Source organism: Cryptotermes secundus, unplaced genomic scaffold, assembly GCF_002891405.2.
Source record: "Cryptotermes secundus unplaced genomic scaffold, Csec_1.0 scaffold1076, whole genome shotgun sequence".
NCBI lineage: Eukaryota > Metazoa > Arthropoda > Insecta > Blattodea > Kalotermitidae > Cryptotermes > Cryptotermes secundus.
The window spans coordinates 123,920-151,275 of NW_019732383.1; the positions used below are offsets into that span (position 1 = coordinate 123,920).

The 27,356-nt window shown below is 36.7% G+C and overlaps 1 protein-coding gene across 1 annotated transcript in view; it reads right to left on the reverse strand.

Moving 5' to 3' along the window:
- The window catches only part of LOC111867697 (unconventional myosin-XV), a 177,236-nt gene that overhangs the window by 119,290 nt on the left and 30,590 nt on the right, over window positions 1-27,356 (reverse strand). The window contains exons 3-14 of the mRNA XM_033752782.1: window positions 17,472-17,560; window positions 14,462-14,525; window positions 14,205-14,314; window positions 12,333-12,617; window positions 11,281-11,458; window positions 9,266-9,389; window positions 8,368-8,522; window positions 7,478-7,672; window positions 5,636-5,770; window positions 3,132-3,419; window positions 2,005-2,162; window positions 750-980 (exon numbers count right to left, since the gene is read on the reverse strand). Coding sequence (XP_033608673.1) covers window positions 750-980; window positions 2,005-2,162; window positions 3,132-3,419; window positions 5,636-5,770; window positions 7,478-7,672; window positions 8,368-8,522; window positions 9,266-9,389; window positions 11,281-11,458; window positions 12,333-12,617; window positions 14,205-14,314; window positions 14,462-14,525; window positions 17,472-17,560 — 2,012 coding nt within the window. The remainder of the gene's footprint in view (window positions 1-749; window positions 981-2,004; window positions 2,163-3,131; window positions 3,420-5,635; window positions 5,771-7,477; window positions 7,673-8,367; window positions 8,523-9,265; window positions 9,390-11,280; window positions 11,459-12,332; window positions 12,618-14,204; window positions 14,315-14,461; window positions 14,526-17,471; window positions 17,561-27,356) is intronic.

A 27,356-nucleotide genomic window follows, 5' to 3' on the forward strand; every position in this document is an offset into this window, starting at 1 on the left:
AACATCAACAGTGAACCATCATGAAAGCATAGTTTCAGTAATGATGGTATATGTTAGTTACAATATCTGCTGGAAAATGTTGTACGTAGAAGTTTCAGTAGACTGCAATTAAATTCTTACTTTTCTTTCTCTTCCAAATTTATGGTTATCTTCATAGTTCATTGTACGGCTGAAAAATACGTACTATCTAGTCAATCTACCTTTATGTATAAGAATTATGGAAATTCTAAGTTGTGAAAATTTCATTTAAGTAATCAAGTTTTATTTAAATATCAATCTGAATCACACCAAAATCTGTCACACAAAAAAGATCCAGTCTTAAATCTTGAAATTGCTAACAATTAATTTTATATTTAGTGAAACACGTGTTTAAAGAATAGTGCCATATGTCTCACAGAATGTTGTATGAGGACCCAGTGAACACATATGGCTGGTTATGTGTATGCCAATATAATAGGCCTACAAGTCTCTCTTGAAACTTTTGGGGTACCTTTCTGTCACTGGTACTAACCAACAAAAGGATGATTACATATTCAGGGGAAACTCAGTTGCTTACAAAGTTTTTTTAATGACACAATTCTGACTCTATTGTAACTGGTTCAGAAGAAGAGAGAGAAGCAGAAAAAATTGAAAAGAAGAACTAGAAGAGAACAAACAGAATATGTAACCATTCTGTGTAAATAAATTTAACTAAATATAACATAAAATATAAAATATAATACATAAAATATTTCAACTTCATGTTTTACCTATATGGAGTTCCTCTTGTTGTGAGACCACCCACTCGTTGAGGTAGTAAGTAACGGAACCTTTCCACGAACTGAGAGAAGCGTAATCGGACAGGATAACCCATCTTTCGAATTCGTATTGTCTCTAACATCCCAGTGTAACGTAGCTGTTCTAGAACTATTGGCATATCAAATTTCATTGGTGCTTTGTCTGAATTGGGTTTGATGCAACGGACAAACCATGGATTGCACCTGGAAAATATGAGAATATTAAGAACAATTAAAACAGTAGACAAGATGACTAGCCAAATGAGGTTCAAAAGTGCTCATCTCAGCAAGATACAATTCAGATTTGAAAGGCTTATGGGTAGTTATTGAAATAACCCTGTGGTAGAAAATCTTAATGATTTGACACCATTAACACCAGGGCCCACCACTGAACATGATACTGAATCTGTTTCATTCATTTCCCATGCCCCCAACTTATATTCTCCTATATCATTCTTAACCTAAGAAGTGGACACCTTCCAAAAGTTTTCCTTATGCAATTTCCATTGCATTAGTCTCACCTCCATTCTATCACATTCACAGTTCATCATACTCTCCTAAATTTAACTATCTTAATACTATAAGCTGACCTGTATAAATCACAAAATTTCTCATTATATACTCTCCTAAACTGCTCACTTCTAAAAATCAATATTTTCCTGCACACGAAGTTTTCAGACATGAGGAATATATTTATGCTCTTCCCTCAAAATATGAGACCATATTTATCATCCACATGAAGCAAATGTAAAAGTATTCCTCTGCATATTCGTGTTTTCAGTATTTAAAAACAAATAGGATAATACTACCACACTATGGTGTGTCCTTGGGTTTCAGGTGGGGGAGATGGCCTCCAAAAATGCAAGGTAGAGAGTAGCTGCAAACAAAATGATATTGGAGCTGTGCAGAGCCAAAAACAAGTGATTGTCCACTTGGTAATTTAGTACAAAGTTAACAATCATTCATAGTCAACTCTTCTGTGTCACAAAATATTTAAAAAGGCTGCCGAATTTCAACAGTTCTTTGGAACAACTCATCAGTATCAAGCTACTATCAAAGCAATACTCCTGAACTGTAGCTTCCAGCAACTTCCTGATAATGTATGATAAAAGGTGATGGCTTCAGCCCAAACAAATTTTAGGATATTCTTAATTTTCTAGTAATGTAATGTCAGATCTCATTTATTTCTGTTTAAAAAGTTATCTTTACAAGTTAAAAAATTACTTACTTGGACATCGATTCCAGCAACTGTTGCAGTGAATCATGGAAGCGAGCAGCAACTGTTGGGGTGCGAGGCTTCATTGTCACAAACCGTCCATTGGCTTTATTGATTGTTTTTGCTGTCTCATGACTGGATCGAACACGTTGGAACATCTTACTCACCATCTGTAACATAAAAGATCTTTACTCTTTAAACATGAAAATGTAGGAACAACTTACACATGAATGATACACACATCAAAGCACACAATCCTATATTACATACAGCACATGAGCTTTACGACAGGTAGCAGTAAACATGATACTTAGAAAATACGTGGGTTACTTCAAAAGTCATGGCAACATAATTTTTCCGAAATTTTGAAAGCTCCGACTGGAATTTCCAAATTTGCCGCTGAGAGACAGCAACGTCTGATTTCTAATGATGCTGCTAGATGATACGACAGTCAAAGTACAATGAAGCGAATCCAGTGCAAAGTCAGTGTGATAATCACCTTCATCAAGAATGAACGTTAGCCGACTGGAACAGCGTTGTTACGTGAAAATAGCAGTGCTTCGTGGCAGAAATGCGACCAAATGTCACTCAGAGCTTGTGGAAGCTCTGGGTGATTGTGTCATATTATACAGAACTGTTGCAAGGTGGATAGAAGCATTCCAACGTGTAAGAATATATATATATTTACTTACCAGAATTTTACTGCTGATAAGCAAGTCAACCACATCTTGTCTCAGAGTGTCTCTGTTCTTGTCAAGAAAGCCATCAACACTGTACCAGACCTGTCCAGCATAATGCTTGACAGCAAACTCCATGCTAGACATNGGAATTTCCAAATTTTCCGCTCAGAGACAGCAACATCTGATTTATAATAATGCCGCTAGATGATGCAGAAGTCAAAGGACAATGAAGCGAGTCCAGTGCAAAGTCAGTGTCATCATCACCTTCATCAAGAATGAACGTTAACTGGCTGGAACAGCTTTGTTACATGAAAATAGCAGTGCTTTGTGGCAGAAATATGACTGAATGTCACTCAGAGCTTGTGGAAGCTCTGGGTGATAGTGCTCTACCATACAGACCTGTTGTAAGGTGGACAGAAGCATTCCAACGTGGAAGAATATATATATATATTTACTTACCAGAATTTTACTGCTGATAAGCAAGTCAACCACATCTTGTCTCAGAGTGTCTCTGTTCTTGTCAAGAAAGCCATCAACACTGTACCAGACCTGTCCAGCATAATGCTTGACAGCAAACTCCATGCTAGACATGCGAGGTCTAGAATACAGTTCATCCAATGCATGGTTGTAATGGCACTTCTCGAGAAATGACAGATCTGTTGCTTTGGGGAAGTTGGATTCATCATCTAAGAGGTGAAGAATACCAACAGGCTTCTTGGCAATCAGATGGATCACAGGCAGATTGTCCTGCAAAAAAGGAACAGAAATTTTTGCTATATATTAGTGCAACATATGCAGTGAGATCTTAACCCAACTTCTGAACTGTAAGGAGGAGTCTGGCAGATTGAACATTAACCACCTTTTTATATTACCTGCACAGATGAAAATATAGAGCATGACATGCTTATAATAGAATCCCTAGAGGCCAAATACCTTTTTGTTTCAGATAATTTTTTTTAACCCAATGCTGTAGATGAATACACATATTTAATTGCCTATTTTTCTGCTTTTATTTCATAAAGTTGGACCTCATTCTTCTCACAAATATTATGTTTTTGGACATTATCCATCATCTTGTCTTTGTCTAAAAACCATTCTTTTATTTTTCAAAACACAACGTTTGAGAGACTCGATTCTGTGTCCATACTGGTTATGTAAATAAGATCTAAAAGTTTGTGATTCATGTACCATCATCACAGACTTTTAGATCTTACTTATTCTTCCCATTCGTGACAGAAAGTTTCCTGAGAGACAGTTCCAAGGAACACAGCAAATGCAAAATATTATATGAACAGAGAACAACTAACATTAAAGCAGAATCTTTTCTTTAATATTCTTATTGTTTATTTTCTTCTGTTTTTTGTAATGAACATTTTCTATTTACAAAGAAGCAATTTCATATTGATTTTAAATCAATAATCTCATGATAGATTAAGGTAGGGTTCTGTTTAATCCAGATTTCACTACAGATAGATTCTACAGTCCATGTTCTACATGTTTATGAGAAAAAGAATAGCCCAGTCAGTAAAGTCACTAGGCTACAAGCTGGATTACCAAAGAGTTCATTTCAAGTACCAGGAAAGGCAAGCAATTTTTTCACTTCACCACACCACTCAGGTTGGGTCTGGGGTCAGGAGGTAAAGCAGTTAGGGCACGAAGCTGACAACTCATCTCCAACTAATGCGATGGTCAATAATACATGGACCTACAACTTCACTTCCCAATATATTTGCAATGTGATGTTTAATTAAGCACAGGAACAATTTTAGTTTCCTTACCTTCTTTTCCTGTGAAGAGAAAGGTTAAATACAAAATTCTGAAAATATATTTGCACTGATCCAATCATATTAATTCTCCTTATAATAATAAAATCAGTAGGAAGAGATCAAGTTAAAACATAACGGTAAATCATCTTCTACTGATTCATGTTAAACAAATTTACAATAGCTCCAATCTTATGTATAAAAATGCACAACAAAGAAATTCCTGCAAAAAATGCCATCATCATCTCATCACCTTGCCAAATATTAGACCATGAGGCCTGTTATGGCCTGATGCCATGCCTTCAATGGTCTTCCTAAACTCTTCTTTGCCATAGGCTGATGAATTCACAAGTTGCAATGAAACCTCCATTTCAAGTTTTTTGAGGAGGGGTGGATTTCAACACTGAACCAAGGAAAGATCTTACTTCAAGGAAACTATACACTGAGATTATTGATTTAGGATCATTGATATTAATGTAAAGTGAAGAAAACCCTAAATTCATTGTACTGTATTGTACATATGCCACTGTCAAACAAGCAGCTATATAGCCAAGATGTACTCCAGATCACTCATAGATTAATAACACAAAGTAGAGATGGCTCTTTACTTAATTAAACACCACAACATGAAGACATATATATTGGAAAGTGGAGGTATAGCACCATATATTATTAACCTCTGTGCTAAGTTGTATGGTCAGCTTCGTGATCCAGACAATTTACTCCCAAGGTACATTTGCTGGATGTGATGTTTGGTGAGCCCCACAGTTACACAGATAAAAATCTGTACCTGTACCATGTACAGAAACCTCACCATCCAGCTGATAGTCAAATACTGTACTGACAAAACAATTCCAGCTTTAATATATATGTAATGAATATATGCGTTAAAGAAATCAGTTAAACAAATAAGCTGGTAGTAAAATTAGGTTCTGAATTGAAAGGCATTAAAAATATTGACTTTAAAATGAAGACAAGCCTTCTGACACAATGACCTGTAAATGAGGATAATGAAATGTTCTGTGCCTAGCAACTCATAGGTCAATCTTAACACTTACTCTATTCTTCTGCAACATAAATACAACAGAAGCAGTTGATTACATTAATGTCTGTTTTTCTCCAAATGTACCTCTAATTATATTGATGAAAATATGAACTCCAAAATGTTCAGAGCATTTGATGCTGCTGTAAGTTACTTACTGTGTAGTTAATTGTCTGCCATTCAATCTTCTCCTTAGTATATTCTTGTTGTTCCAACTTGAAAATATGTTTGTTAAAATAGAATTGGAGATTTTCATTGGCATAATTTATACAAAGTTGTTCAAAGCTGTTTTCCTGCAATAAACAACACAGACACATTAGATTTCATGGATGGATGCAGAGTGGGATTATATTAGCAACTATAACATAGCAATTCTTGTGAAGAGTTAAAAATGCAGCAAAATCTCCATTGAACATTTCCCTAGATTATGAACGTTATACCAAGAAAAATCTTAAACTGAGGAACTTTAATATTGAGTTCACTGAAAATGAAGCATGCAAAGAGCATCCCACTGTGATAAAATGTGCAATCATCCTAACAAATCAAGATTCTGTCCTTATGATAATGGATCAAATTACATGAAAAGGAGTAAAGATGTTCCTCTCATTTCTTTAAGAGTGACATTTAAAAGTGGATTGGAACTGTGAAAAATACCACAATCAGATCTATGCCTGTAAATTTATGGGCACATTTCTTCAGTCTGACAAGCTTCTTAATTTGTGTTCTTCCAAAAATCTTTTTGGGGTAAAATTCAAGGATGACAAGGAACGGTATATGTGGTATGCATAGAAACTTAAGGTTGGAGAATCTTAAGAGAAGAGAGACCACTTGAGAGACCAAAATGTGAATGGGAGGATAATATTAGGATTGATTTTTTTGAGGAAATATAAATGTTAAGACATGAAATGGATTCATGTGGACCAGGATATGATCCACTGGTTTGCATTCCTGTACATGATGAAGAACTTTCAGGTCCCATAAAGGTAGAGAATTTCTTAACTGTGAGCGAGTACCAGGTTATTGACAAGTACTTCACTGCACTATACAAGTACAATGCATATATACAGGCCACAATTAACATACTTATGAACATATATGTGAAACCATAGATTGCTTAGGGTTACTGAGCTCTGTTGGTGCAAAATAATAGAGTCTATATTAATACTGTCACATATTAGTGACTAGACAAGGGGTTTAGACTGGTAATTGGATTTATTGAATGCTTGCAACTCATATTTTTTTTATTGCTGGTGGGATGGGACTAAGTTCCCTTGTACTGCAGCCACTTCTGGCCTACTGTACCAGCCCCAGATGATGGGTGAGGGTGATTGTGGAGCAATTGGTGGAATGAAGATTGGCAGGGGAAACGGAAGTACTCGGAGGAAACCTGCCCCAGCGCCACTTTGTTCACCACAAATCCCACTTGACCAGACCCCGGGATCGAACCCGGGCCACCGCGGTGGGATGCCAGTGACTAACCGCTTGAGCTATGGCGCAGCCTTGCAACTCATAACTACAAAGGATTATAATGCTCCCAATAATCTGCACACCCTATAAATCACTATTACAAACACTAAGTACTCTTATGTCTTCACTCATCGTTGCCTAGCAGTGGTGTCTAACAATGCAATTCAAATCTCTAACCACCAAATCCAACCTCCAACTCCTGACTGACTAATGTTTCTCATTTGTCCTTGCTATATAACCTCAGCATAGAATGTACAGAAAATACTGCTTCCAGCAGTTCTTCTACTGTTGCATTCATATCTGTTGTTGCAGAAGTGTATTTACAGAACTGTTTCCTAGCAATAGCTGCATAGGAAACACTGCATCCTTTATTGTTGTGTACTTATCTGTTGTCATGGACACCTATTTACCATGCCATTGCCTAACAATGGCTGCTTTATTCGTTCAACTGTTCCGGCTTTCTGTCATCATGTCACAATATAAATGCTTGAAATTCTGACTGAAATATTTCTCTACAACAGCACAGCACTTACCTTAAAATCTTCAAAGCCAAATATATCCAATATTGAAATTGCTGCAGTATGTTTTGTTCCCTTGCACACTATTTGGTTAATGCGAGATACAAGCCACGAAAACAAAGCATTATATAAGGCCTTAGCAAAAGCATCACGTGCATCAAGAGCCTGGTCAATGCTAAGTGGAGTCACAACCCGTTCATTTCGAGCCTCCTGCAATGAGATTAAACAACAGAGTAAATTGCTGTAACATGTCTCACACAAGAACATCTATTTAAGAAGGTTTCATATGATATTTCCCTCTTAACAAAGCTGTGTTCTTTCAGATGACAATTTCCTTTTTATATAGTGCATAACACATACATGCCCACTGCTATTATTCTGCATGGCAACTGTCTAATGCATGGAATATTGTCACTATGTGGGTCACAGTGGCAAACAGAGAAATGTTCAGTAGGAATTTATAATCACAAGACTGTCACAACAAGAATAAAATATTGCTCTTTTGAGTACATTTATGTTAATCTGAATTTACTCTGCCCCCTGCAAGGAGTCAAGAGACTAGTGTACTCTAGTTCCACATCAATAATCTGGATTTCAGCCATGCCCAGAATAACTATTACGAACTTTGTAACAAAGATCACATACTTTCTTGATCTGCTTGATTTGTGATAGTCTAAATGAGGTTTGCTGAGACAACACTCAGCTGATGGGAATGAACCTGATGTATTAAAAATCTCCTTGACAAAGAAATACAACATCAAATGTCAAACCTTGAAATGCAAGATTCAAGCATACTACAAGACACTCTTCCATCAACAAGACATATACAGCAATTTGTTTTACTTTATCCTTTGCTCTTTTAGATACAGTTTGTAACTGAAGATTATACAATGCTACTGACTTACTGTTGTTTTTGTAGTAAGAGCTCTCTTAATTCCATCTGGACTAAGGTGGAGTAAATGAGCAGTCCAACGGATCTCAGCATCTGAACCAATCTCCACTCCCTCCTGCCCATGCTTCAGTTGTTTGCGGTGAAAGTATACATTTCCCAGATGAAGTACTGGAAAATTAAGATGACAATGACGAGTATAAAAATAAGGGCAATATTTAATATTCTGAATTCAATGACCATCTGCCTCATATATAACTTATATGTATTTTCTTAAATTATTCAGATAAGCTTAATGTTAATTCTGTCAGCAGTGCACATCTCTTCAAATCACATACTTTTTTCTGTAGTCTCCTGCATATTGAAGGGTGCACTGTGCACATAAATGTCAATAACTGCTTCATACATCAAAGGAAACAAGTATGAAAACAGATGAACTGCAAAAAAAGACAGCAAATGAAGCCTACATCAATCAGATCAAAAACAGAGGAAAGGGTTATTTTGATACTAATCCCTCCCAGAGAAGATAGTACACTGATACCACCATTTAATGTTCCTTAATTTATGGTTTTCCATAATGTAGCATTCAATTTCAATGACTCCAAGTCAATTATTCCAGTGATGAATTACTTCCATTTAATAAATTGCTCAGTATAGTGTTCACATTCACTGCTCTCCAAAGGAAATTAAAATGAGAGTTTCACTGTATGTCAAATTTGGCTCAAAAACATAAATATTTTTAAATTTTGATGGTTTTGGATATATTTCTTTGGGTATTTGGGATCATTGCTAGTGAATCCTGTATTCTTAAACCATAATTAAATAATAATATACAAATAAAATAATCACTTCACTGCGAACCAAATTAACTATTGCATTATGTGAATAATAAACCAAAAATTGTGTGTATCTACCTGAAGCAAGAATCCTGAAGATAGTATCCTGTTCTTCAGATGTGAAGCCAAGAACCTGCATGGCAGACAGCAGAGACTGGAAGTCTTCACCATCAAACTTTCCATCAATTTCACAATTCCCACCCTGTAACATCAATATTATGTTGTACCAAATTAACTGCAAATATTTTTTGACAGAGATCTCAGGGTGCATTAAAAATGCAAAAAAAAACTGAAAGCTACAAAACAATTAACTTGTTTTAAATCAATCTAATATTGTATCTCATTTCTAGCAATGGATAGAGTTAGACATAATGAATGCATATATCAACCATCAAGTCAAATTTTAATTCATATAAAAATAAAATGTAGCAAATTATTAGTAACACTGATAAATCATTCACAGATCCTGTATGGTTTATTACCTATATATGTTAATTTATAAACTTCAAAAATTTCATACATTATTCCATATCATATTTGTCCCAAAGACTGCACTGAAATTCACATTCAATATATATATATTTATATTTGTGCTTTGTGTGTAGTAATGACAAGTTCATATTCCACAAGGCTCAAACATAAGCTGACTGAACATGTGTGAAGAAAATCATTGTTATATAATGGCAGTGCAATATGTTTTCAACATCACTGGCTATATTTATACAGATTCCTGAATTGTAAGAGGCATGTTGCAATGTCTTCTACATTATTTATAGAGAAATGGCAAATGTCTTCTTGTTATGGGCCTAAAACACAAGTCTCCCATTTGGTTACTGCTACTGAAGAGGGCACATGTACTGATTCCTCTGCCTTATTCTCCATGAATATTAACATCAATATTACCAACTTCCAAAAATTATTTAATTTTATGAAACAACAATCAGGCTAATGTAATTCTTTGTCTTCAGAACTCCTAGTTGTATGTCACTGTTTCCCTTGTCCATAACTTACTAAGGTTTTTATGTCTTGTAATACAATATTACCATGTTGTTACATATACTATAAACTGTTACCCATAACACCTGTCATAATTCAACAAAAGAGAGAGAGGCAGCTCCTTGCAAACAATCCCCCCTGTCCCTCCGCTACTAATGAAATATGCATTTTGATCGCCCAGTATAAGTGATCACAGTCACACAATCAATTCCATAATTTCTTGGGTAATTACTTTTTTGTATCACATAATTTTCTTGATTTTGCTTTGATATGTCAGCTGTCACTGTTTACACTGCAGTCTTCATTCTGCCCCACCTTCTCAGCAGCCTGTCTGCCTGCCTGCCTTTGTAATGATGCAAGTCACCATAGAAGACAACTTATTTTGTCTCAAAATATGCTTAAATTGTTCAAGAATCGTTCCTGTACTTGTCTTCATTATTCCATGTTCTCATTAACTATTATTCCTGCAGCCTTCAAAACACACTGTTGTAAATATCCATCCCTTTATTATTGACCATAAAGCTGATGAAATGAATGAAAACGGTCATGCTCGAGTGGTCATTTTAAGTGTTCAAAATCCAAAACTACTATATTCAAACATAGTTCATTATCAAAGCAACACTCTCTGTGACACCTTCCACCACTCTGCCAGGTCAGCATCAGTTAGAGGAATATTTTGTAGGGATTACTGCATCAGCAATACGAGACAACTGAGTGGAATCCAAGAAACACAGCAGGAAGACATCATCAGATTTTGATTAAAATGAATCCACTACATCAGTTTGTATGGAGACAAAATGCAAGTAATATTTTAATATTCTGTTATACTGAGGTTCTATTCATAAGTGACATTTGTATATTAAAAGGGGAAAACCAAGTAATTTTTCCACCCTTGCTACAATTTAAAAAATATGAAAAAATGGCAATTATGAAAATAAACATGGAAATAGAAACAAAAATATTTTGTGACAAAATAAAACCATGATTCAGGTTTAATATGAAAACTTCTCACTTTGTATTAAGAGAAGACCTGGAATATGTGTTCATGCTCTCTGGTTCAAAGCACTTACTGCAACATGGCACATCTCTTCACATACCTGATTGAGGTAGAAATATTTGTCAGCTGAGAGCAATCCATACTTTTCCTTAGTCTCAGACGTAAGACCTTGTAGCATCTCATAGAAAACATGATAATTGCGTTCATCCGCAGCTTGAGTGACGATACGTGATTTTTCTAGAAGGTATTCTGTGATCTTGGCACCAATTATAACACCACTATACCGGAACAAAATACAAATTAAAGTAGTACAAATTTTTTTAAAACTTCCTTTTCATTGTATATGGTATTTCAACACGTGTATATTAGTGATTACCAGATTGGACACATCCAGTGCCCAAAACCTTTGGTTCCCAAATTTAACTTCAATCACAATCTTTGAAGTTATCTTCCACTACCAGATTCCAATACAGCTTTCACCGTCGGATTTTTAATTTCTGTCACGACATTGTATATGGGTACTATAAAAAATTAGGATATACTTTTTCCATTATGGAAAATAAAGGGTGAAGTATCTCTGCAGATATCTTAATTTCATTTGTTTATTTTAAGAACTGTGATGGAGTACATGTTGAAACATCAAAGAGAGTTGCATTTAGTCACTGACAACCTTATTCAGAATGGTGCCCATTAGGAAAATAATTTCAGTTATGTTAGTATCTCCTTCTTTTATTAAAAATAATCACAAAAAACATTAAGAGAATTGTCAATTAAAAATGATTGTTTGTTCTTCTTTTCAATATGGGGAAAGAGTAACCAAGTTTAGATTCCAATATTATATAGAATGTTGCTATATTTTTGTAATATTAATTTCATCATGTACACAGAATGTTCTACAGATGCATTGCACTCCTATTGTGGCTTTGTCCTGAACTTAGCTATGGCACTTTCACTGCATTAAGCATGAAACAACTCCTTCACCTGAGCAACTAAGGATCCATGCAATACTTTAGGTGTGTGGACACAAGTATACAGCCTACAACATTATAGCTATACCCTACTTAAAAATGCATTCAAGATAAAACACAAAATGAACAGACTTTTGCTACCAAATTTCACATAACTAGTTCTGGGCAACTCATTACAACTTACTCCTTGAAGTGCACCTCCAGGTATTTCCCAAAACGAGATGAGTTGTCATTCCGAACAGTTTTAGCATTGCCAAAACTTTCCAGCAGAGGAGATGCCTCAAGGATCTGTTCAGTGATTAGGTTAGAAGGTGACTTGTTTACTGCTGCTAAGTATTGCATGACTAGCTTTGTTGACTCTGTCTTCCCTGAGCCACTCTCCCCAGATATCACCACTACTTGACTCTCAGGTGATGAACCATCCTTTGACATGTGGCCATATGCTGAAGATCCTATAGCAAAAAGGTGCCTGTAACACAATTTAAACAGTATTTATTAACATACACAATTCACAATTCATGGAGTCATGAAATATAAATCTTAAATGTTAGTAAAATGTAAGAAATGAAAATTAATGACTATATATTTAATTCGTGGAGTTCTCTGAATGAATGTAAATTTCATATAATTTATGTTGATGTTGTTGTTAGGACTCAATGAATATATGACAGGGCTATGCAACCTAACAGTAAAATTGAAGCGTGAGGTTGATAATGAAAGCAATTCACTAGTCAGGTAGATAATGTGACATGTTTACCCATTGCTAGCCATCAACTTGTTAAACACATTCCCACAGAAGCAAATGCACCATCATCATCATCATCATCATCATCATCACCATCTCTGGCAAAATAGCGCTTTTAGCCATAGCCTACCTTAAAAGTCAGATTGTAACCAGCTTGCACTTATTTGGATGTCACAACAATAAATTTTATAGAGCAAAGTCATCAGCCTTGCATCCAACCCCCAAACTGGAGGAACAGGTCCTTGTATTTATGTCCCCCAGTGGCAAGGTGACCCAGTTATAGACCAGGCACTGGTTTGTCTTTATGCCACCTTCCGTGAGTTGTAGGGCTATGATGGAGGCATTCTAACCCACCTCCATATAAGATACCACACTTTTCTGCATCCATTAAATTTGTTTTTAGAATTTTCTATGCTAATTGGACTGAGATAGTTGGATAGTACGATTTAAATTTGTGCTGTAAATGTTACACAAATAAGAATTCTAAAATGTACATAATAATGAACAGAATCCATGGAGCTAAATCCTTCTCAAGAAGACAACAGTTGATTTGCCACTGAAGAAATTCGCAGTATTGTAAGCAACCTGAAGGCTTATTGCCATGTTCATGACAGCCTGTAACTGGTCTCTATTGTGAGCCAGATAATCCAGCTCATACCATATGTTACTTTTTTAAATATGAATAGCATGAAGAGGCCACACAATATCAAAATATAATTTAAAAGCAGTTGGTTATGTATTCAGTAATAAACTTAGTAAAATGCACACATTAATATCTTTTTCTCTTAAATAAGCTAAAGAGATTGCAAAAAGAGACAAAGACTAATCAGAGTAACACTTGGAAAGATTTTTACTGTTATGAAGACTTCAGGAAAACCATAGAATTAAGGTAAAAATAAAAGTAAGTGTGTCACTATGCTTAACTTATTAAGCATTATGTCATGAAGACATATGGGGGAGTGGAGATATAACTCCACCATTATTACCTTGGCACCAGCTTCATGCCCCTAGTGCTTTACCCCCAGGGAAAGAGCCCCCCACACCAATTGGATAGGAGGCTGGGTGGACCCCAGATTTTGCCTGGATGCTGTGGAGAAAAATTCTGCACTGCCGGAAATCGAACCCAGGCCGTCCAGCAGATAGCACTTTGTCAGAAAATGAAGACTGAATTAAATTTAATAGATACTTCATATAGAAAAATTCACGTTATTTTGTTTAATATTCTACATGCAAGCTTTGAACAACCATCCCATGAATCAGTCAGACATCAATTTTACATACAAAGAGGAGTTAAAAGTATAAATCACTTACGGTGGTAAAGTTCCAAGAATTTGACCTTCATACTTCTTCACCATATCCAGCCCATAGATGTCAAACATCTTGTATGGATTCACGGCAACAAGAATACTCCCAGTGTATGTCTGAAATTAAATGACAACAGGATCAAAAACTAATTCATTTCTTAGTAGTACTTGATATGAATTATATCTCATGATCAAAATTAAAAGAAACAGAAGTGTATTCAATAAATAATATTGCAGAATTATTTCATTAATTAGTAAACTTACATAGATGAGCTCCTTGTCGTAACGAATTTTCAGATTCCATAGCAGAGACGCTTCATTCAGATCCCTGTATGAAGGTAACAGGATTATCACAAAAATTACACAAAATAAAGAGGTTTGCCTGCTAGGCACTGAATTTAAATTGATTCCTTTTCCTGATCTATTACATGCAACCCAATAACAAACGAAATTAAAAATGTATACTACATCAATAATGTAAAACAACACTGAAATAAAAATGAAGAATATATGAGAACACTGAAACGTGAAAATTCCAAGCAAATACTAAAACTTCTCTATAGTTTTATCTGAATTAATGCAATCTGGACATCTATAAAATGTGAACATGTTGACCTCAGTAGGAATCCATCATTTATTATAGCAGATATATCAAAAAGTGTTACCCTGTTCAATGAAACATACTTGTACATACATTTGAAACTGTAATTGAGGTGCATTACAGAAGATTTTTTTTTTTTCATTAAATTTAATTAATATTGTTATGCATGACTTAAAATAGAAAATCATCCATATGTAAAAGAGATCTTGAGAAACTGATTTAGAAATATTCATTTTATATCTTTAAAAGAGTGTACTTCTAGTCCCTAACCTAAGGTAGTAAAATATATTTCTTTATTATTATTATTATTATTTAATTACATTCCATTAATCCATACAAGGTCAAAGACCTATAGGATATAGAAACTGTCATAAAACAATAGTATAACAGTAAATCTAATATATACATCATAAATCTTACAGTAGCCATCTGAAACAATTTTACATAGAATTAGTATAAATATTGTAATAAAAGAAAATTAAAACTATTAACTACATAATGTACAGGTATTCATTGGGAAGTTGTTTTGTAAAATTCATCAATGCTATAAAATGCATTTTCAATGAGATAGCTTCTCAATAAAGATTTGAATTGCTTAACGCCTTTAGATAAAAATTACTTTACAAAGGTAAGTGATTTTAAATCTTGCTTCCAGAGAAGAGAATTCCATTTTGTACTATTGATAAATTTGTAGAGGGTAAGTATAAATTATAATTATAGCGGGTATTAATCTCATGAATATCCGTGTTAGATGGAAAGTAATTTTTATTCTTAATAACGAAAAGACTCAAGGAAAAATATATTGAGACTGGAGTGGCAATATTTGTAATTTTTTTAACAAATCCCGACATGAATCAAATTTACCTGAACCAGACATAATTCTTATGATTCTTTTTTGAATTTTAAAGATACTCATACTAAGGGGGGCATTACCCCAAAAGATAATGCCATACTTCAGTATCGAATGTGCATAAGAGTAGTAAATCATCTTTATTGAATCTAATGACACAAAGGGCTTTATTGCAAAGCAGGCCTTAATTAATCTTGATGATAACTCAGTTATGAATGTTAGTTCCTACAATTAAGTCTTCCAAGACAGGGTGCTATCAATATTTAGTTCAAATAATTTAGTGCAATTGATGTTAGTAATTAATGAGTTGGTTGATGTAATTTGGATTTCTATTTCTCTATGCTTCTTTAAAAAGAATTAGAAATGTGTCTTATCACAATTTAGAGTTAAAAAGTTCCTATTAAACAACGTCATTGTTTCATTAAAAACTGAAATAATATTACTTCTAAATTCTTCAGGACTCGAATTAAATATAATAATACTTGTGTCATCTGTAAATAATATAGGTTGAGCTAATTTCTTTAAAGAAAACGGGAAATCATTTTTTTTAATAAGAAATAATAGTGGTCCCAATATAGAGCCCTGTGGAACTTCATGTTTGACCTGCTCCCATTTTGAAAATACTTTATTAAGTTTAATATTTTTCATAATTGTTCTTTGATATCTATTTTCAAGGCATGATGTCATTAATTTGAGTGCTGTACCCGAGATTCCATAAAAGTTCATTTTTTCCAGGAGTACATTGTGGTTGACACAATCGAAAGCCTTTTGTAAGTCGCAAAATAAACCACCCACATATTTTTTTTTTTGTCTAGGGAAGTCAATATATTATTTAGAAGATTATATGTTGCCATTTCAGTGGATGATTCTTTTCTAAATCCGAATTGTTCCTTAACCAAGATATTGTTCATATTTAAATGGGAGTACAGTCTTTTATAAATAATTTTTTCAATGATTTTAGATAAAGTTGGAAGAAGTGAGATAGGTCGGTAATTAGAGATTTCAGCTTTATCACCTTTATTGTAGAGCGGTTTAACTTCAGAAAACTTCAGTATCTTTGGGAAAATATCTGTTAGTAGGATCTTGTTACATAAATATGAAATACAAATATATAAATCATAAATATGATCCATATTAGCGTTAGTCTCCCATCTATGCCTGTGTCTCCCAAGTTATTTATTTTCTACAGAATTTCCTACAGAAAATTTTATGTGATCTTATAATCTTTTCTACATATGCTCAACAAAGTCTTGATTTTCTCTGGAGTACTGCAGCACTTTCTGTAAAGCAGAGTTGATTCTGATCTTCAATCCAAAGTCCAATATTTTAAGTTTCTTTATAAAACACTTTGCCTGCTGAGTGACTTACACATTATGGATGGGATCAGTAAGTGAATAGCGGTTTTAATTTTGCGCTGTCATCATGAAAAATGTACATTGTCAGCATAGGCAGATTAAGAACTCCCAAGACTTATTCACAGACGCAAAGCATATATTTTGAGATTTTTCTCCTAAATTTGTAACTATACAATTGTGAAAATTCGTGCCATATCAGTGCTCAAGATCTATTCTTCTACAATGAAGATGGAGGCAACTGGTTCCTCTAGAAGCTAATATCTATCTGCCAAACTACATGCCATCACATCCCAGAAAACTGTAACCTTTTATTTACCAATTTCAGAAGGTCAAATCTCATCAAATATTCATATTAATAAATATTCTAAAATCCACGCAGAAAATTCTAACAGAAATGAAGTGAAATTTGTTTGTTACAGAAGCAGTAACTTATTTACTTCAAAATTCTATGGACCAGAAGACACTTACGAGAGCTGAATCATGTCTTCGACACCTGCTTGTCCCAGATCTTGTCTCCGCCGAACGCCATTGAGACTGGTAAGTGTAAACACCTGAGGCTGCAAATAAATTAAAAATGAGGGTAAAATAAATTTTCATATTCACCACTATTATATAGTAACATAATTACACACCGTCCACATTTTAAGTAAAAAATATACATAATTCTATTCCAAAGAATCACTGATCCTCTCTTACTTAAGTTCATATATTCAGAACGATATTTTAAGTCTGAACTGAGCCTTAAGCTTCATAAAATACTGCTCTAGAACTCTCTGAGAATATTAACAGAGTACTCCATGTACCAGAATACAAACTGTGCCTCTGTATGGTTTGAACATGTCACCCATTTACTCTGTCTATGTAGGACAGAGTTGCCTGGCTACTGGCTGGACAACCGAGGGGTTGGAGTACGAGTCCCAGTGGGGTCAAGAATTTTCACTTCGCCATGTCATCCACACCAGCTCTGGGGTCCACCCAACTTCCTATCCAATTGGGTACTGGGGACTATTTCCTCAGGGGTAATGCGGCCGGGGCGTGAAGCTGACCACTCACCTCCAGCTAGTGCCGAGGTCAAGAAAATATGGATCTATACATCCACTTTCCCATACGCCTTCATGCTGTAGTGCTTAATTTGTTAAGTACAGGGACAACTTTAACTTTTGCCTCTATACATGACAGAGTTTTTCTTGTGAAACTACTAGAAGCTCAAAAGTCAAGAAATTTTTACTATGTACAGAACCTGAAGGTTCATTACTATGTTTACAGGGGCCAGCAACTAGCCCCTATCTTGAGCCCAGATGAATCCATCCAAAAAAGCAAATTTTATTTATTTATGGTTAATTTTAACATTATCCTCCCATCTATGCCTAGATCCTCAAAGAGTGACTAAAATATATTACGTTATATGCTGCTTTCTACAATAAATTACAATGACTAGATACAATATTAGCTGGTCACAGTAGCCGCATGGTCTAAGGCATGAACTGCCTTCGCTCGCTCGGATGCAGGGTTCGTGGGTTCGAAACCTAATCAGGGCATGGATTTTTGGTGTATGTGTTTATTGTGTGTTTGTGTTGTCCTGTGTTTAGATAGCGGCCTTGTGACGAGCTGATCACGCGTTCAGGAGTCCTACCGTCTATGAAATACTCCTATTATTATGCAACTGAATAAGAGGCCTGGGCCCTGAAAGGGTTGGAAGAGCCATTGTAAAAAAAAGATAAAATATTAAGTTTTCAGTAATCTCATAAATTATGATTAAGAAGGAATCTCAGGGCTTAAGCCCCAATTTACAATGATGTAACTTAAAAATTTGTAAACGCTGACCAAAGGAGTGTTCGGAATTAATTCATAAAACAGAGTTCTTACAGTTAATGAAAATGTGAAATCATCCCAGAGCTCAATAATCAAACACCACGCCGTGATGAAGTGTGGACAGTGGAGGTAGAGATCCATCATTCTTAACCTCGTCACTACATGGAGTTGAGTGATCAGCTTCACGTCCTTGCTGCTTTACCCATGGTGAAACAGACTCCGGTTCGCATTGTATAAGAGGCTGGGTGGGACCCGGAACTGATCTCGACGTTATCGAGAAGAGAAAAATTGTATTGCTCCTGCTGGGAAACGAACCACGGTTCCTCGGCGATCCAGCCCGTAACCTAGTTTAAATATCGACTGAGCTATCACGAAACGAGGCCTGTAACTGTAAAGGAAAACAAATCGACACGGGGAGGGGGCTCTCGGTGCTTCTCGCCTGTAATGACGAAAGAGCAGCTGGCAAACTTCACACGATTTTCGTGTTTTTTTTTCGATCTCCTCGAGCGAATTGTTCTTTAAACCATTTCCTTCACAATTCCTCGTACATTGTCATGCTTGTATCTCACTTGCCACTAGAAGTAGCCTCTCCAGATGTCCCCACATTGTCAAATAATCGACAGTCTTTACAGTTACGGAATAATTAAAAACATACGTAGAATTGTTCTAATCGATTAATCGTGATCGCGAGCGCAAAGTATGTTTCCATTGTTTATCATCAGTGGAGTAACCTCGATTTTTACAACATGCTATTGTAGATACGGAAGACGAGCTGCAGAGGTTCTTGCGCTGTCCAGTAACGGGACGGGCGTTCACCTTTATGTCTGACGGCATGACGGAACCACTCCAAGCGTATGCATCAGCTATGTCAGTTATGTGGCCTTCGTTTTAACCGTGAGGGCATCGACAGAAATAGTACTTGTGTTTAAAAGCTCACTGAAATGGTTAGGAAATTCCTGAAGCGTGAAATACATTGTAATGTATTTTGCACATTACAATTTTACTGTTAATGGGTCTAGTTTGTACGGTAAAGGTGAATTTGTGAAATTACCACTGCCAATACTTTGCATATGTAACCTCCTCGTTCTCAGCTGCAATACACACAGTTCAAAATTGCAATACTTAACATATTCAGTACAGAGTATCTTCCTGTTACTTACTTACTTACTCACGGAGCTGAGCCCTTCTGGAGGAGCTGCCAATTCTGCAGCTACTCAAGAATTTCCCAGCATTTTTTGGAATCCGAAGGTTCATTACCGTGTTCACAAGAGTCCTCCACTGGTCCCTAACCTCAACACCGTTCTCAAACACCCTCAGTCTATGTTCCTCCCTTAATGCCAGAGACCAAGTTTCATAACCATACAGAATCACAGGCAAAATCTGTATAACAATCAGCTTTTACAAGGGCAAAATACACCTTACGACGTAAGACGTAGGAAAAATCCTGAACAATTTTAATTTTTTTAATATTTAATATTTATCAATATATTATATATTTTCATTATTTTAATATGAAGACGACAAGGCATGCAGTGAACTAGTTTAACGTTAATCGAATAAGCACCTGAAGATGGCACTTTTGTGCCGAAACATGTAGTGCGAGAGAGAGGAGTGAGGTAGATAAGTATATGCACTAGAAGACGGTGAAATAAATCATGGACTTAAATCAGTGCAACAGGACGCTAAAATATAACAAAATATACCTCTCACGTCCCACTACTAACAGGACTGACTTGCAGAGGAGGATCTGATTATCTGTTTTTCCGCCATTTCTTTTGCCGCATGTCATACAAAGATTGTGATGAATTTGGTGACAAATGTCGAATATATGAACGAATAAAAGTTAGAAAGTTTCCCGGTATTATCTTGTAGAAAATAAAGAAAACAGTGGACACCTAATTAAAAACAGCTGAGCTCAGACCCCGGGACTCTGAATATATAGGAATCTTAACCAGTCACTGCAGTTTCAAGTATACACGCATATCAGTAGTCTATGTACAGTATACTAGTTTATGCCTTGCAAAAGATTTTACAACAGAAACAATCCAAGCCTCTTCTACATACACTTCATTTTGTTTTATGTGAATCATGACTTGTTTAAAATTTTATACTTATTTTATTCTGTGCGTAGTTTGTGAGCAGACTACAACATGAGAAACTTATGAATTATTACCTCAGGAAGCATTAGGTTTGCAGGGAACGCTACAATAAGGAAGAGAAATTTATAAGACGGAACAGAAAACAAGACGAGTTCTTCCTCATCTCAGGTACGGAAGACGGAGTGGGCGGGCAGGTAGCACGCATGACGAGGTATACATATAAAATTTCAGGTGGAAAAGATGAAGGGAAGAGATAAATTTGGGAGAGGAAAATGATTATGTGGGAAGGCGTGCACTGAATTCAGTTGGCTCAGGATATGGTCCAGTAGTGGGTTATTGTAAATGTGGCAATGAACATTCGGGTTCCATAAAAGACGAAGGGAAGCTTGGCTAGATGAAAGCCTACTAGCTGTTCTACAAAGACCTGTTTCATGAAGTTTGTTATTTTCCTTTTCTTTTCTCTTTTATTTCATGTTCTTTTTTGTTTCTTGCAAGTGCTTTCAGAACTAAAAGGAAGGGGGACTTGAATTGCACTCTGTACAAAGAGAAATCAGGCACAAAAACTGCTTTGAGCAGTATGGGAACAGGCAGTCGCTTTAGGTTATTCAAGAGATATAAGATGGAAGAGAGTTTTAACAGGAATTCATTCGCCAGTTCTGTGATGACGCTTCCTTGAGCCGTGTTCTGCATGGAACCAGACGGCCGTAGATAAACGTAAAGGTAAATTCAGGAATCCGCTGCAGAAGAAGCTGACCTTCATGCCCCAGCTAAAGCGGCAGAGAAGGCGTGACCTAGTTGGGAGATTTCTCCTTTCACCTGATAGCCTGTCTGGTGGTCTATCTTGAAAGGAAACGCCCATGGCAACATCGTTGTTTTACGAGTTTCATTAATTAAGAATGCTGAATATATAAGGAAAGTGCACAGTGCATCGTCTAGGACCATAGATATGTTCTTGAAATAGCCTCACACAACAGTAACTACCAAATTCTTATCTATGCAAAATTAACATTATTGCCATTGCTTAACTTATACTGAAGACAACGTTTAAATTTTTATTATACAACGAATCTTCACATTATAAACGCAAATTTGAATAATATATCACTGTATTTACATTTCAAGACTAAATGCATTTTCAGGGAAATGCAAATTAGATCATTGAGTCCTTACAGAATGAGTCAGAACTAATGCTGTACATCAGTGATAATCAACCCTGTGAGCATTGCATCCCATCAGCCATTCTGTCTAAAAACTCTATTCCAGCATATAGGCTAGTTAAAACAGAGCTTATCTTCTTCCGCAAGGTGTATTTTTGTATTTTTGAACATGCATTATATTAATTATAACTTGTACTCTTCTCCAAGTATAATTAGAATTATCAAGTCAAGGAGGATGAGGTGGGCAGGACATGTAGCACGAATGGGGGAGACGAGGAATGCATATAGGATATTGGTGGGAAATCCAGAAGGAAAGAAACCACTGGGAAAACCAATACGTAGGTGGGTGAACAGTATTGAAATGGATCTTAGAGAGATAGGATGGGATGGTATGGATTGGATTGATCTAGCTCAGGATAGGAACCAGTGGAGGGATCTTGTGAACACGGTAATGAACCTTCGGGTTTCATAAAATGCTGGGAAATTCTTGAGTAGCTGCAGAATTGGCGGCTCCTCAAGAAGGGTTCAGCTCCATGAGTGAGTAAGTAAGTAAGTAAATTATATGGCCGCGCCATAGCTCAAGCGGTTAGTCGCTGACTTCCCACCGTGGCGGCCCGGGTTCGATCCCGGGTCTGGTCAAGTGGGATTTGTGGTGGACAAAGTAGCGCTGGGGCAGGTTTTCTCCGAGTACTTCGGTTTACCCTGCCAATCATCATTCCACCAATTGCTCCACAATCACCCTCACCTATCATCTGGGGCTGGTACAATAGGCCAGAAGCGGTCGCAGTACAAGGGACTTAGTCCCACCCCACTAGCAATAAGAAAACGTAAATTACATTAATTACGAACAAAATATGGAGCTTCTTATTTCTGAGATCTCGTGTTCCATCCAATTCAACGTCAATCCCCACCGGATGAGAAACAGAGCCGAATGCTACTTAATTCTGGTTGGAGAGGGGGGGATGTTGAAGCTCCAATTTATACTTCGCTGTCTTTACTTGAGAAACATGTCCCACGGAGAAAATATTAATAATATAAACACTCGCAGTTTGGCAGCTTTGTATCTAGGTGACAATAGCCATGCAATATGAGGTTCATATTGAGTTGAATATGAAGTTTGCTGTCTTCTGTATCATGTCGCAATGTAGGTCAGTAGATGGGTACCAAAGTATAAGAAAATAGTGTCTCCGTCTACAGGAAAGAAAAATACGCGACTACAATCAAATTTCATAGTGCATAACAAGATCAGTATTAATTTGATTTGTCTCATTTTGGTCCGTCACACTACTAATTACAGAGCGGATAATTTTCAAACAAACGATATAACACGCACGTAAACTACACGATTAATAATAAGAACACAAAATCAAGATAAATAAACGACATCTCCCACCATCAGGAGGAAAACAACATGACTCAATGTCGGCTCAAGATATTTTAACATAATAAATAATGTTTTACATGCAAAAGAAAATTTTAATACAATTTTAAATACATTGGGAGGCTAATGTATGAAAAAGTGAATATCACATCGCGTGCAGTGGAAAATCCCAGTCAGAATACCCAGCAAATACGCTTAAAAGAAACAACGTCATACGTAAAGTCTATTCTTCAAGAAGCGCCGTAGTGAATGCCTGGGACAAACACCAAAACCAACCGTGATAACAACAAAATTTATATAGTGAGCATTATTCATAGCTTAAGTGCATATGGTTAAAACAACTTATGTGACAGTGTTTCCTGATCGTAGTGGTGCGCCTCTGAGGATGATTCTTTTGAATCGAAACATGTAAGGTGAAAAAGACTGAAGTGTTGTAAATTTGTATGTCATACTGGACTGAAAATTATCCGCTCTGTAAGATCAGTATTCTGTTCCGTAGGAACAAACAGAAGAAGAGCATGTGATGTCATATCCTTTCGTCTTTGAAATACAATAAAAAGGGACCATTCATGGTTCCCTTAAGGCATGTGACAGTGTGTGGTGTATGATACCAACATTATGTTGGACACCTGAACTTGGTCCACTTAGTAGCACCAAGCTTAAAAGTAGATCTATAAGACCAAGTTTCCTTGGGAAAACCTTAATCTCGTTTATGTTAAGTGATTACTTAAATAATTAACTAACTTTGTTAGTGCAGAACACTTAACTCAGATAGTGACAGTCGCTCATCTGGTTAAGAAATTCACCGACTATTTTAAAACGTAAAGTTTCAGAACTCTAAAAGAGAGCTATCTGATATGATGTTACGCTGTGTAGCCCGTTGAGATAACGGACTACATGGCGTTATGTCCCATAACCACCGCTGTGAGAACCTCAAATCCTTTGAATACACTGTTCACAGGAGCTCGCCAGTTGAGATATATCTCAATATCCTCCCATTTATGTCTAATTATCCCATGCGGTCTCCTCTCTCAAGGTTTCTAACCAATATTTCACATGCATTTCTCATCTTTCCATGCCGATATATGCACCTCCTATCTTCTCCACCTTATTCTATTTTTTTTGTGGCGCTACAGCCCCAATTTGGGCCTACGCCGACCTCCATGAAACTCTCCGTTTCACTTCGGCGAGTGATCAGCTCGTCGCAAGGCCTCTACCTGTAGACAAACATAGAAAAACGCACACAAACATCCATGCCCTGAGTGGGATTCGAGCCCACGATCCCGGCTTCCGAGCAAGCGAAGACAGTGCATGCCTTAGACCGCTCGGCTACCGTGACCGGCCATCTTAATCTAATATGCTTAATAATTTCTGATGAGTACAAATTATGAAATTCCTCATTACGTTATTTTCCCCGTCCTCTCTTCAAGAGGTCCCCCCATCAAAATACTGTATGCATTTCTGTTATCCCAACCCAGATATTGACTGTCACATCCTCACTGAGTTAACTGAAGAAAATATTATTTACAATGTTCCTTGCTATGCAAATTCTATCAGTTTTCCTTGCGTGTCTCTTTTAAGACCAAAAGCCATCCTTCGCAAGGACAATGACAGTGGTATGAGGAAGAAATCTAGAATTTTAACCATATGACCTGCACCTACGTTCTCATTGGCAGTTGCTGAGCAGGCGAGGCAGACATTCCAAGACTCTGCCAAGGCTTCAACTTGTACAGCCAAACTGGAGCAAGTTCTTTCGCAGGTGCGTGTGGCGTGGAAAGTAGTTCTCCGGTATGGCCAACTTAACAATGCCACTGGCCTTTAAACATGTTCCTCACGTGCGCTTTTTGAAATAAAACAGGAAAAAAAAGGGAAACATACTTCAGTCCACCATCTGTAATGTCTTCCGCAAATTTTTGCACAGCCTTGGTTAACTTTCTGGATTATTGAATTGATTCTCGCCTATAGGTAATAAATAATAATATTTGTACACAAGAACGGAAAGAAACAATGCAATTGAACCGAAACGTTGTCCAAATCGCGCTCCTCTGGGAATTCTTTCTGCCCCTGTTTTCTAATTTGTCAGTGCAGATACAGTTGTACTGTGGCAAAGCTAATCGTTTTGACATCACCCTGAATGGAATCAGAAATTGCATTTTCTGAAGTGTGAATTATTGCAAAAATGTTACAAACACAGGTTCTAAAATTTAATATTCTATATTTTATTTTATGGATCAATTTTTGATACGATGTTCCTTTTTATTTTTTTTATGGGGAAGTAAAGAGGAAATCGATCTGCGTTTGCTGCAAAAGTACTATGTTATATTTTATATTATATTATATATATGTTACGAGTATATTTGGACCGGTACAAAAAATTACATTACTTTTTGTAGATATAATGCAGTTAAAGTTACTCTTGTGGTTGCGTAATTAAGCACTACGCCATGAAGGGTTATGGGAGAGTGAATGTATAGATCCACATTTTCTTGACCTCGGCACCGGTTGGAGGTGTGGTCAGCTTCGCGCTCCTACCGCATTACCTCCGGGAAAAAAAAACAGCTATCCATTGGATAGGAGGCTGAGTGGGCCACAGAGCCGGTCTGGACAACGTGGAGAACAGAAAATTCCTGACCCTATCGGGACTCGAACTCCGACCCTCGGTCGTCCAGCCCGTAGCCAGTCGCTGTACTGACTACGCTATCCCCGCTCCTTTTGTTGATGTATGAAATATGCAGGCATCTACATTGATTCTTCATCAATTTAACAAATAATTATGGAGCCTCGTTACACATCATGAATGGAGGGTGACATACGAATGAAATGAAAAACACGTAGAATTGAGCGCTTGTGGCCTATTACTTTTTTATTGCTAGTGGGGTGGGACTAAGTCCCTTGTACTGCGGCCACTTCTGGCCTATTGTACCAGCCCCAGATGATAGGTGAGGGTGTTTGTGGAGCAATTGGTGGAATGAAGATTGGCAGGGGAAACCGAAGTACTCGGAGAAAACCTGCCCCAGCGCCACTTTGTCCACCACAAATCCCACTTGACTAGACCCCGGGATCGAACCCGGGCCGCCGCGGTGGGAAGCCAGCGACTAACCGCTTGAGCTGTGGCGCGGCCTATTACTTACTTACTCACTCATTCATGGAACTGAGCCGTTCTTGAGGAGCCGCCGTTTCTGCAGCTACTCAAGAATTTCCAAGCATTTTATGGAACCCGAAGGTTCATTACCGTGTTCACAAAAGCCCTCCCCTGGTCCCTATCCTGTGCCAGATCAATCCAATCCATATCATCCCATCCTACCTCTTTAAGATCCATTTACTGAAGCATATGAAGTGCCACATAAAAAAGCCCGTATTTTCAAAGCATATTCGAAAGCACCATCATTTCATAGTCTTCTAAATGCTGCGGTTACTGTGATAATTCACTAGTGCGCAGTAACAGTGTTCATGCCTCAGTAGGCAGAAAGTACATTTTACTGTCTGCAGCCTCCCTTCTAGTCTTCAGTGGTTCTTGGCCATCAGAACGATCAGAACCTTTCTCTGCCTCTCTGGTACACATTTTACAGTTATAGAGATTCTTTTCTTTGCCTCTGATCTGTTTACCAGGCGTCCATAACCGGTTCCTAAAATCCCAATGCAGTCTACATTCACCGATGTTTCGTTGCTTGGCAACTGTTTCATACTTCGAAGCATAGCGTTCATCTAAATCATATTTAAATATAAAGTTCCTTCATCAAAACAAAAAGTTAAGGGTAATGCTGTTTAGGAAAGTAATCGCTGCTTATTATTACAATCATACGAAACACAAAAATGTGTTCTATGCATAAAATGATGACTTTCTTGAAGTCAAACAGGCGGTACATAGATTCGCCACTGTTTTTTAAAGAATTAATACAGGAAG